General features: G+C 39.4%; 1 protein-coding gene across 4 annotated transcripts in view; it reads right to left on the reverse strand.

Moving 5' to 3' along the window:
* Positions 1-1083: 1083 nt before the first annotated feature.
* Positions 1084-13054, reverse strand: part of RAB11FIP3 (RAB11 family interacting protein 3) — a 147117-nt gene continuing 135146 nt past the window's right edge. For all 4 annotated transcript variants that reach the window (XM_074279805.1, XM_074279807.1, XM_074279806.1 and 1 more), the window contains 5 exons: positions 9670-9751; positions 5872-6009; positions 4953-5108; positions 4027-4167; positions 1084-1221 (listed from right to left, as the gene is read on the reverse strand). In XM_074279805.1, coding sequence (XP_074135906.1) covers positions 1108-1221; positions 4027-4167; positions 4953-5108; positions 5872-6009; positions 9670-9751 — 631 coding nt within the window. In that variant the 3' untranslated portion in view covers positions 1084-1107. The remainder of the gene's footprint in view (positions 1222-4026; positions 4168-4952; positions 5109-5871; positions 6010-9669; positions 9752-13054) is intronic.

The raw sequence follows: 13054 nt of genomic DNA on the forward strand, positions 1-13054 counted from the left end.
GCTGGGAAAGGAATTGGGAGGGGGAATCTGCTACCGATCTGATTCCAACAGAAGCCTAACTCCTCTCAATTCTACCGCAAGAGAAAAAAAAAGGCCATTCACAAGAGTTCATAACCACATTTCTATTTTAACCCACTGTTCTGTCCAGTCCCTTCTAATACCCTTTAGTCACCTATAATTCAGTCTCATCTATCTCCTTCATGGTTACAATCATATTTGTTCAAAGCAGAGAAAAAGAAGCTGGGTACCCAGCTGCAAACACGCTTTTATATCTGGTGTGAAATAAAATCAACTTGACTTCAAGTAGGAACAGCCTGGATCATGTGCATCCCAGATGGGTTCATAAAGTCAGAATAAACAATGCATGTTTGAAGAAGTTTTAACAGCTTACTTTCCTTTTACTCTGCTAAAAATCAGCTAGTCATTTTTTTGGGAGCAGTCCATGAAGTGCAGAGGCAGAAGCCAAGCAAGGCTTAAGGGAGGAAACTACCCACACAAGCATCTTAGTCAAAACACAGTCTACCTGAAGACCTGCCTGAGCATCACCTGTGAGGTAGACAGGGACCAAAAGAGCTGGATAGAAGCATAAGCATTTCAGAATAAAAATGGGCTTTGAGGGATTCATAGTGGATTGATTAGCTGGAGTCAGAAGGAATCTCTCTAACTAGTCTATCTAATATGGCGAGATACTTGGAGAACCTTTCTCTCTCAAGATTGAAAGGAATCTGCCAGAATAAAGGTGGAAAATCAAATCACACTCAAAGAATCATTGCCTATTTCTCTAACCTCGTACTCAGATGGTTCCACTGGCAAGGAGGCAGTTTTCTTCCTCCTTCCCATTTTTCCATCTTCCCCCAGCTTCTTGTTCTGCTCAACTACATTCCCTTGTACCCTGCTAAGTCAAGCGAGGGTAGTACCCTAAACCAAAGCTGTATCTGGTTTTCTCTCAATTGCTCTGGGCTGGTTCAGGCAATGGGATGTGATCCTCCTTGCCCCTTGATGGAGATGAGACCTTATTGGTCTAGAGAGCTTAGCAGGGCCTCCTGAAGCTCAGAGCAGCAAGGTCACACCAGGTCACCAGGATTGGAGGGGCAGCATTTCATTCCTTTACTTCACTTCTAAGATAGAGGGGTTTGTTTCCATGATCGCCACAATGATTCTGTCAATATAGTCCTGGAGACGGAAGTTGATCTCTTCCTGTTTTTGAATTGCCTCCATCAGCTGTAGGGAAAATGAAGAAGCAGATTACCATGAGCCTGGGTTTTTCATGCTGGGGAACCAGGTTGTGACCCACAGTAGGCCACAGAGGATTTCAGAGGAGTTAGTGAAGTTATGGAGATTCATCACACTAGGCTCAGTCTAAGTTCCCTTCCCTTCAGGTCTTCCTTGTTCCTGCCCACAAAGGCTTCCTAGACTATAGAGCTTATAAAGACAATAGGAGCTGTGAAATGCCACTGACAACATTAATTATAACAGTTCTTATGTATATAGCACTTTTAGGGTTTATAATGTATTTTACATTCATTAACAGAGTTGATTCTCAGAATAACTATGAGGAAGCTACTATAAGCATTATTATCCCCATTTTTAAAACCAGACCCATGATGTAATTGGTAGAGAGAACTTCTAGTGAAGAACATAGGTTGGCAACTGTTCTGTGACTTCTCACCTTGATACTGAGAGATTTAGTGACTTGCCCAATGTCACATAGGCAGTAGGGGTCAGAGGCAGGAACTGAACCCAGGTCCTTCTGACTCAAGTTTAGCTTTCTCTCTACTAATCCATATTGCTTCTCCTGATTTTACAGACAAGGAAACCAAAGTTGGGAAAGACCAAAGTGCCTGTGGTCTTATAATTATTAAGTGTCAAAGGTGGGATTTTTAGCATAGTATCCATGGCTCCAAGTGCAGAGACTTCTCTGTCTCTTTGAGATCTCTGAGATTCAGGGAGGAGTTTTGGAAAGAGTGGAGAAGGATACAGGGAAGGAGAAGTTTTATTGGATTAAAAATGTTTAGGTCATTCTAAATTATCCCCAAAGCATTTCACTATCTTTCTTAATCTAGTACACACACACATTTAATAAGGGTGGCTAACCAAAGTGATTATAATTTATTTATAATTTATTATAATTTATTTGGCTTTAAGATAACTTCTCATCTCAAACTCAGTGGAAATCTGACTATGATGATGACTAAGAAGTCTTTGGAATTCCCTTTCATGTTGATATTCCTGAGAAGTTTGGGGAAATACAGTTCAGAAATTGGTTGACATGAGAGGCCAAAAGTGGCCATATAGCATCCTCTTCCATTCCTGCAGTTTTATTTATGCTGTCTTTGCTCTTCTCCAGTGGTTACACCATCAGCAATACAGGAAAGCAGTCAGAAATGTAGGAAGTATAAAAAAGGAGACTGCTACTTTAGCCTGTCATCTTCAAAGGTCATGTCCTGGAGATATCTTAGACTCAATGAGTCTACAACTGAACTCACTGTGTCCCCCTGAAGCTGTCATTCTCCACTCCTTACTCTCTTTTAGCCCCAATCTATCTGTGGCAAGGCCTCTAAATTTTACCTTTATAACACTTTTCCTCTTTCTTGACACTACCATCATCCTGGTGCAAAGTTCTCATTCCCTTATCTCTGGACTAGACCAGTTGTCTCCTTGCTACAACTCTGCCTCATTCTGGGCCATGAAAAGCTGATCTCCCATGGTTTTGGTCTGACCATGTCATCTATTGCCCTCTACTCAATAAGCTTCAGCAGCCCTCTGTCACCTCCAGGATCAAAGACACAATCCTCTTTTTGGTGTCTAAAGCCCCTTCACAACTTGCCTCTCCCCTATTTTTCTCATCTTCATACACCTCATGCTGCCATTCACCCCGCCCCCCCCCTCCAATCTATAATCTGGTGACATTTGTCTTCTTACTGTTCAATAACTGGGACACTTAATCTTCCCACTTTAGGGGCTGGCCGTCCCCTACTCCTGGAGTGCTTGCCCTCCTCATATCTGCTTCCTGGTTTCCTTCAAGTCTTTCAGGAAAAATCCCATTTTTTAAAGGAAGTCTTTCCTAGGACCCCAAACTCTGTTGATTATCTCCAATTTATCCTGTTGCTTTTTTGTCTGTTGTTGGGATCTTGGATCTTTTAGAATCAGCCGGAGTCAGGATAATTAAAAGTCTTTATTCTTGGTCTTTTGCAGTTGGGGTCAGGGGATTAGACCTAGCAATCTCCACACCTCTTTCCTCCCTCTCCATTGCCAGGAGAATGCCTCAATTTCCTTCTCCTACTCCACCCACTCATGTCACTTCCCCTTCTTTGTCCACACCCACCGATCCAGCCAGCACCAAAAAGTTGGGGAGGGTCATCCTTCAAACATGTTAATAGAGAATTGTCCAATTGGCAATTAGTCTCACATGCTCCATTATCCAAGTGCATTTGCTCAGTTCTAGCCCTTTATAGTCTATAACACAGTTGTTTGCATGTGTCACCCCCATTAGACTGCTCCAGGCAGGGATTATCTTTTATTTTCCTTTTTATTATCCACAATGAGCAGTGCCTGGCACACAGTAGGCACTTAATAAATGTTTACTGATGACACTTAATAAATGTTTACTGATGACGATTTTCATGTAATTCTATCAGTTCCCATGTAAATGAAAGACCAAGACAAAACTGCATCTAAGGTCATAATCACAAATTAAGCGGGACACCCACTACACTGAAGACCAAGATAACAAACACCATCATCTAAGCCTCAACAATCTTAGGTTGTTTCATGGGAATGAATGTAAGGTCTCCTAGTGAGTGGGGGCAGCAAGAGGTAGATCTGCAAAGCCTGAGTCTCAGCTTCCTTTCAAGCATTTATTGGTGCTGAAACCTTGGGCAGGTCCTTAATCACCTCACAGGTAAAAGTGAGGGGACTAGCAGAACCATGCCCAGGGTCCACTGCAGGTTGTGGCATGGCTTGATAGGAAGATAAGAGACTTTGGGGGCTGGACCTCCAAGAGTGTTTTTACAACAGATTCACTACCTCATCACGTGAGACGGAGCTGATCTCAGCCGCCAGGGACTCGGAGAAAGAGGCAGAGAAGAGGTTCTTTGCGCCTTGGATGCTGAGGTTTATAATCTGCCCGTTTAACTCATCATTCTGCTCCTTTAGATTCCGATTATCCTGGTTATAAGAAAAACATAAGCCATCAATCCTGATCCTGACTGAGGTTTTGAGTTAGTCCCCAAAGCACTTTAATACTATGTCCTAAAGAGAAAGAAGTCCTGGGAACTTAATCATTGATAGAACAGGGCTAGTATAGACATAATTCTTTTGCTGAATAATTTCCCGGGATCTGAGTCAAACACTGTCTAGAGGGAGAAAATTAGTGCTTTCATAGAGAGAAAGAGCAAGACAGAGAGAGAGAGACAAAGAAGATACAGAGACAGAAATAAAGGTAGAAAAACAGAGACCTAGAGAGAGAGTTAGAGACAGGGACAAAGACAGAGACAGGGATAGAGAGAGATAACACAGAATATGAATGAACACCCCAAGTTATTTTACAGAAGTGAGTCCTGAGTGAGATCTGCCTAGGTAAAGCTTTCCACAACTCTCCATTTCTGTTGCTCAAAAGGCAGGGAAGCCTATTTATGAGGAAGAAATACTTTTTTGATAAAAATGGATGGATTTTGGAAGAAGATAAAATCCAGCATTTGGGTTTACAACTATAGACTTCACGAATGGAACTTTTAGCTTCATAATATTGCTCTTAACTCCTCTTGTGGGACAGTGCTGGTCCTGATCCTCTGAAGAGGTCTCTTCACTATTCTGGAGCACATCCTGGAATGTAGGGCTGAAATCACTAGTGGGGAGGCCAAATGAAGACAGACATTTCTACATGAGCTTTTAGTGGAGAGTCCTTCTTGTCTTTGGTGACAAAGTTGTACCTTCCCTGCATGCTCCAATACCTGTTTCAGTCTGCGGATTTCTTGTTCCAGCTCAGTCTCACGTGTCCTGCTATTGTATTCCTGGAGCCCTGTGCTACTGCTCCGGCCTCGTTTTTGCTCAGCTTCAAGTTTAAACAGCTGTAAATGCTCCAACTGTTTCCTGAGATCCTCAATCAGCTGTAAGGCAACCAAAAAGTTGAATGGTTCATGAAAGATGGGTCTTTAAAGGCCCTTGGAGGCTTTTCAGAGTGAATTCAAATAAACCTTGACTGGATTTCTCTCTACTCATTTTTTGTTTTCAATGTTAAATTTCTAGGGGTGAAAAATAAGTGTCCCCACTTATAGCACACTAAATATGAGATGTAGTAAACACTGGCTAAAATTAATCATTTTTTGTATTAAAAGATAAAACATCACAAATTTGAATTAGCTTTAATACCAGTTAACATTGGTTGACAACATAATAAGATACACTGATGCAGATGCCTGTGCTCTGATTCCTTTTAGGCATATGTAGTACTACTAGTAGGTCATGGCTGATCTCAGATTTGTGCTTGCTGATTTTTTTGTTTGTTTGTTTGTTTACTAAGTCCACGTCTGGCATTGAAAGGGAAAGCTGAGAGCTTGGTTTTAGACCACAGGCATCTGTTGCTGGGATCCTGGAATAGGCAAGGTTCCAACAAAGACCTGAAGAAAGAGGCTAGACCTGATAGGTAAAAACAGGAGAAAGGGATGGCAAAAATGCAGGAATAGAAAACAATGACTAGTCTGGAACTATATGAATCAACTAAATATCAGTGCTAAAACTATTCTTGCTTTTAATACAGATGACAGTCATCACTCAATACTTTACTGATACATCTTGGGGTATTAACATTTCATGTCTGCCGGATTTCATGGAGGCAACATTCACATATGACTTATTCTAGAGTATTCTCACCTCTTGTGTTGATTCCTTGTCTTTCTGAAACTGATGCCTTTCATGACTCAGTTTGTCTCCCATTTTCCTTTTGTTTTCCTGTTCTTCATTCAGTTGAATGGTTAGGTCTTCTATTTCATCCAGCAATTTCTGCTTTTCCTGAAAAACAATGCAAAAGTAAAATCCCAGTCCCCACATACCACATTAAAACTTTGAATCTGGTCAAAATGATCTTCATCTCATCAAATATGAACCTATTCACTGGCCTAGTAGGATATATCCAATTAGAATTTCTTTATCTTCCCTATTTATTGGAGATGATTTCTTGATTAAATTCCATCAATGGCTTGTAATTAGGAGTCACCTTTGTCTCTTTTTTTCTCCTTCAGCCTTTATATCCAGTCAGCAGCAGCCTAATCTAATAATCTAAGCCCTGTTGCTTTCAATTCCACAATATCTTTTATATTTAAACTTTGCTCTCAATTTCCACAAACAATCCTATTCAGGCTCTTGTTGCTTCTCATCAAGATTACTGTAATAGCCTCTCAATTGATCTACTGCTTCCTTAAAACCATCTTTCACAGAGCTTCAAATATAATCTTCCTAGGTACTTCTTTAATCATGTCATTCCTGCTTGGAAATCTTTAGAAGCTTCCTATTATCTAATGAAGTTCAAGTATAAACAGATGATCCTGATTTTCAAGGTTCTGTCCAATATGGTTCTAATCTACTTTTTCAGTCATACTTCAGATAGCTCCCCTTCATGTACTCTATGCTCCAATCTGGACTGCTTTTAATCTGCCACACTCATCTTTACTCCCTCTCTCCTACCTTCATGCCTTTTACTAAGTTTTTCCATGTTTAGAATGGACTCCCCACCTTTCCCTTATCACTTGTTGCTGAAGCCTTTCCTCCTTCAAGGCCTAACTCAAGTGCCACTTACTTCATAAAGCCTCCCCTTGCCCTCTGCTCTGAACTGATGAAATGGTTTTCTCTTTCCTCACATTTTTCACATCACTTTGGTTAGACTTCTATTTTACAATTATCTCATTCTTCCTTTTATAGACATCAGACTGTAGAATCCATATCTATCTTTTTAGCCTTAGCATCTAGTACAGTGCTTTGCATATAGAGACATAATAAACATCTTTTTAATTTTTGCTTATAGATAGGCTAATGTTTGCCTGGTAAAGGCTTGACCTTTCTAGGAGAAGCATTATATAAATAAAATAGCACTAACATATCATGTCTTCTTCGCTTTCACTATTCATGAATTTATCCATGATGATGATGTACATATTTGTGCGTGTGTGTGTGTGTGTGTGTGTGTGTGTGTGTGTGTGTGTGTAGCTGAAGATTCCCAGAAAGCAGGATAACCTGCTTTAGGTGGAACCTAAATGCTACTGATCATGAATTTAATTATTTATAATAACTTTTAAGAGGGTGGGGTGAAATGGGGATAAGAATTTCACATTACTAATTTGTTTTCAAAAGCAATGTCTAATGTAAGCCCTTATATTGTTAAAGTCTGTCATGAGAAGACAGGACTTTACTCCATTTCTCAGAAGACATGAAATAGCCTGAACTGAGGATCCCAAAAGAAATGGAGCAGATTTTGGTTTGTACCAAAGTATACTTGTTTACCCTTCTGACCAAGAACATGAATTGGTGAGACATCTGATCTAAATTAAGGAGGCACTACAGCTCCCAAACAAAAAAGATTCTCTGTGTGAAGCTCCCTGGCTTCTATTGGGCTCAAACCATCTACTCCATCCTTAAACCAAAGAAGTGATTTAGCCCAGGCGACATAGCTACAAAACAAACAGGGATGAGGAAGCTGTTAAGCTAATGGAACCTTTTTATGGGAAGCCATTATTTAGTACCTCTCAGTGTTCAGAACCTAATCATTGCTTCTGCCCCAAAGCCTGTGTCCTTTGGTTGCAGCAGAGATGAGAGGGAAGACCTATAAATAGAGCATAGTCTGGGAGCTTAAAGTACTTGCTTCCAAATGAGTTTTATCCAAAGTAATCCCTTACCTATAATTGTAAAATATTCAACCACATATTTTCCATAATTGTATCTTTTGTTCCCTTGTCTCACTGACTTGAGTTTCTCCATCCTTGTTTCATCCTTCACACAGCAGCCAAATTGAAATTTCTAAAATACATGTCGCTTCCTTGCTCCAAAAACTCCTGAGGCTTCTTATTGCCATTGGGACAAAATAGAAGTCCAGCCTACTTTGCAAGATGACTGTATAGCACTCTCCCATCACCCACTCTGTGTTCCAGCCTGTACATGATACTCCATCTCCTAGATGCAGGCTTTTTTATAGGCTATGCCCCATATCTGACATGTATTTCCTCCTTATCTCTGGCTTTTAGAATCCTGAATTCCTTTCAAAATTCAACTTAGTTGCCAGCTTATTACATAAACTCTATCTTGTTCTCTCTAGTTGCTAGCATCCTCCTCTCTCCCTAAATTACTTTGCATTTATTTTGTATATGTTTTCTATTTATGCCCTTTCTACATACTGTTTCTCATTAATTCCCTTGGTATTCCTGACCTTTTGTTCTTCCAGATTAATTTTTTAATATTTTTTTCTAACTCTATAAAATAATTTTTTGGGAGTTTGATTGGTATGGCACTGAACCAGAAGATTAGTGTAGGTGGAATTGTCATTTTTATTATATTAGCTTGGCCTAATCATGAGCAATTGATATTTTTTCAATTGTTTAGATCTGACTATGTGAAAAATGTTTTGTAATTGTGTTCACATAGTTCCTGAGTTTGGCTTGGCAGATAGACACTCAAATATTTTATTTTGTCTACAGTTTTTCTACTGTTAAATGGAATTTCTTTTTCTATCTCTTGTTGCTTTCTATATGTTCTATATAGGAACATATAGAAAGGCTGATGATCTGTGTGGGTTTATTTTCTATCCTGTAACTTTGCTAAAGCTGTTAATTGTTTCAAGTAGATTTTTGGATGATAGTCTACAATTCTCTAAGTTTACTATCATATCATCTGTAAAGAGTGATAATTTTATCTCCTCATTAACTACTGTAATTCCTTTAATTTCTTTTCCTTTTCTTATTGCTAGAACCAACATTTCTAGTACAATATTGAATAATAGTGGTGATAATGGGTATTCTTGTTTCACTCCTGATCTTATTGGGAATGTATCTAGCTTTTCTCTATTTCAAATAATGCTTGCTGATGATTTTATATAGATGCAGCTTATCATTTTAAGGAAAACTACATTTATTTCTATGTTCTCTAGAATTTTTAATTGGAATGGGTGCGATACTCTGTCAAAAGCTTTTTCTGCATCTACTGAGATTATCACAGGATTTGTGTTAATTTTGTTATTGATATGGTCAATTATGCCAATAGTTTTCCTTATATTAAACCAGACTTGCATTCCTGATATAAATCCTATTTGGTCATAGTGTATATATCTCATTGATAAGTTGTAATCTATTTGGTAATATTTTATTTAAAATTTTTGCGTTAATATTGGTTTGTAATTTTCTTTCTCTGTTTTGGCTCTTCCTGATTTAGGTATCAGCACCATATTCATGCTATTTCTCTCAATGAATGAATACTTCCTGAAGACAGGGACAATTTCATTTTGGTTTTATATTTTTCACAGTGCCTGGCATTTGGTCACTTGCTGAGTAAATGAATGAGGCTAAGTCTTTGTTGTATTAGAAGAATCTGAAGTACCACTTTCAAACTAACTTCCTTAGGCAAGGAAAGAATCTGTTCCTGGACTTAAGAGAGACATAAATGAGGAAGTCCATGCTAAATATTCCTTACCTCTTCTAATCTCTCAATATTGGCCTTCAAACATGGGGTACAAGATCTCAGCTCACTGTTTTCATCATCCAGTTGCTGTAATCTGTTAGAGAATAGCACAGGGTTAGAATTTCATCATTTGATTACCAATAGAAGTTGCCTTTTTTTTTTTTTTTTTTTTTTTTTTTTTTCCCCCCTGAGGCTGGAGTTAAGTGACTTGCCCAGGGTCACACAGCTAGGAAGTGTTAAGTGTCTGAGACCAGATTTGAACTAGGGTCTTCCTGAATTCAGGTCTGGTGCTCTATCCACTTCGCCACCTAAATGCCCCCAATAGAAGTTTCTGACAAAGGCCTCAGAGAATATAACTCTTTCAGAGAGGTTTTCATTGGTCTTGGAACATAATATACTCCAGAATTCTGAAATTCTTGTTCCCTCAACAAATTATAGCCATTATTGGTGGTTATATAGCCACTGCAGACCAACTAAATTATTGCAATTTTTTTTTTAAATATAGGAAAAGAAGACAAAATTAAGAACTTTTAAGTTCTTAGAAAATTCTTACAAAATATTTATTTCATTTAACTAAACTTTTAAAATAACAAAATGTTAATTTTTACCTTAACAAGAACTCCCTACCCCTACACCCAATCTTGCCCAGGTTTCAGCAAGTAGTCAACACTTTTCTCCTGTGGTAAAAACCTAACCATTTTTTGCTTTTCTTCTGCCCTAGGAGTTTTGGGACAATTCTAGAATAATGAAAACTAAGAAATATTTCATGAGTGGAAAACTTAATTGACATTATTTAAGGGAAATTTAATTGCATCCTCTGTCTTTGTTCCAGGCATATGGTCCTGAACTTGGTCTTGAGGGCTCTGCCTAACCCTAGAAAGAATTAGTGTAAACCCATCTAAGGAAAAAGCTCCCCCCCACCCCCCAAGGAGATCTAGAATATAGATCAAGGTGATCTCTATGGTCTCTTTTCATTCCAATCTCTAGGATTATAAACCCTCCACTTCTCCAAATGTTTATGCCTAATAAATGATGGGGGTTGAGGTCCCTTTAAGAACCACCCCCCTCCCCCCATGGCTGACCTTTGATTCACAAATCCTGGTCAGTGGGCTTTCCCCATTCCCCACCAGGTCTGAACTAACTTGAGTTTTCCCAACCCCCACAGTTTAAACCCATTGAATTCTATTCAATGCTGACCCTGGCTGAAAGCCCGTCAGGAGCTTGGGACTCTACCCACAAGTCTCTTTAAGTATAAAACAGCCAAACTGGAGCTCTTTCTTTGCAGGAGCCCTTCCACCCAAACATGGTATCCTTCTGGCCAAGTAAGGGTTCCTGCCCACCCAGCAACCACCTCTGGCCCTGGCATCTTTCTACCTTTAACTTTATTTTCAAATCCCTACAATAAACCTTTTTATCAATCTAGGTTTTCGGGCCTGTATATTCCTTTTACAGGGGACTCTGTGCTGTCATGAGACTATCTTTGCGCTGACTCAAAAGGGGTTCCCCCTTCCCTAACTCTCATCAATAAGTGGCTTTTGATTCTAACTGATGAGGTTCGGCGCAGGACAGAGAGTTGTGGGAACCCCTTCTGGTTGGCGCAGGTCTTTCATAAATGAATCTACGAATCTGAAAAGTTAGACTGGCAAAAGAAGTTTATTGTTGGAAATGAGAAGCCAGCCTTTGCTAGGAAGACTGACTTCTTCAGAGGGAAGGTAAAGTTCATAGCAGGGAAATCCCCACAAAGAGGTAAAGAGGGGTGAACGGTGAAAAGAGAATATCTTCATAGGCAGCTATGCAAAGAAGAAAGAGAGAGAGGTTCCTTAGCATGATTTCTGCTTTTGGCCCTTTTATTTCTTCTTTCTTTGGCCTTCTTAGCAAAGGCTGACTTCCCAATGCCAATAATGAGCTTCTTTTGCCAGTTTAACTTTTCGGGTTTGTAAATTCATTTATGAAGGACCTCTGCTCCACCAGACGGGGTTCCCACAACTCTCTGCCTTGTGCTGAACCTCATCCTTACCATGGCATAAAGCTGTGTGGACCTCTACATGTTTTACAAACTCTAATGTGAAAATAAATACATTTTCCTCTCTGGGTTTTTTTTTTTTTTTTTTTTTGCTTTAAATTTACAAAAGAGTTACAGTCTGTAAGTCAAAATTCTTGGCAATTAAGAGAAAAAGGTGAGAAGGGTACTGATGAGGGGAGCCCTGAAACTCTTTATCTCTCTCTGACTTTGGGGGGAATGCTAAGCTCTCCCCTGAGAAACTGCCCCAGGGAATCAAGATAAAGTGGTTTCATTCTGTTATCTAGGTGGGACTGGTTAAGTCCAGAACCACTCCTAACCCTATTGAGTTGGAAATTAGCCCAGAGACCTCATTCAATTCCAAGATTTTCTATTCTGATTCCAGCTCAAACTGCTCCCAGGCCCCATCAAGAGCTCCCCCCAGCTTCTAGCCAAGGTTTCAATCATAAAAAAGAGGCAATTCAGGGCTTACTTCTTGCAGAAGGCCTAAAGTAGCTTGCTCAGCTGCAACCCTCTGCCCGTTGAAATGATATTCTCTTTCAGCGTTACCCCTTCTTTATCTTTCTTACCTATTTCCCTTATAAGAACTTATTCACCTCTCTGTCAGGATTTCTCTGCTACAAACATTATATCTCTCTCTCTGCCAGGGCACTAGAAGCTTTACTTCTCTTTCAGGATCTATCACTAAGGAATTCAATCTTTCTAGCAAAGGCTGACTTCCCAATGCCAGTAATAAACTTCTTTTTGCCAGTCTTGCTTTTCAGATTCATAAATTCCTTTACGAAGGACCTCTGTGCCAACCAAAGGGATTCCCACAACTCCCTGCCCTGCGCCGAACCTCATCATTTGGGGATACAACCCAGAACCTCTTCAGTACTACTGACCCTATGCTGACCTGAACACTTTCATATATGGCTTTGTCTTTACTGAAAACATCTGAAGAACATGTTTAGAGGCTGTTACTCAAGTCATTATCTTAAAGAAGTTCCAATTGGATCTCTAAATTCTCCTTTGAGATTTAGGATAGTCTTTTGCTGCCCCTTTCTCCTTTCTCATTTCCTCCCACATCTTCCACCCCTCAACCTAATTCATAAACATAGAAAAAAAAGTTTTTAGGTTCCCAACAGTGAAAAAGACTGTCCCCCTGCCTATTTTGTTTTAATTTTTTAATGTGAAATCTTTTTCATGGCTATATGAATTACTGAGTAATGTGGTGCTCAATAAAAGGTCTTTTTGTGATCCTGTATTTGGATTTGCAGCCAAAGGAAACATATTAAGGCAACATAGATAGTATTAGTTACACAAAGACAATAGCAATTCACAGGGATCAAAATATATAAAGAATTCAAATTAGAAATAATCAAAAGGCTGAGGGGA

Source organism: Sminthopsis crassicaudata, chromosome 1, assembly GCF_048593235.1.
Source record: "Sminthopsis crassicaudata isolate SCR6 chromosome 1, ASM4859323v1, whole genome shotgun sequence".
NCBI lineage: Eukaryota > Metazoa > Chordata > Mammalia > Dasyuromorphia > Dasyuridae > Sminthopsis > Sminthopsis crassicaudata.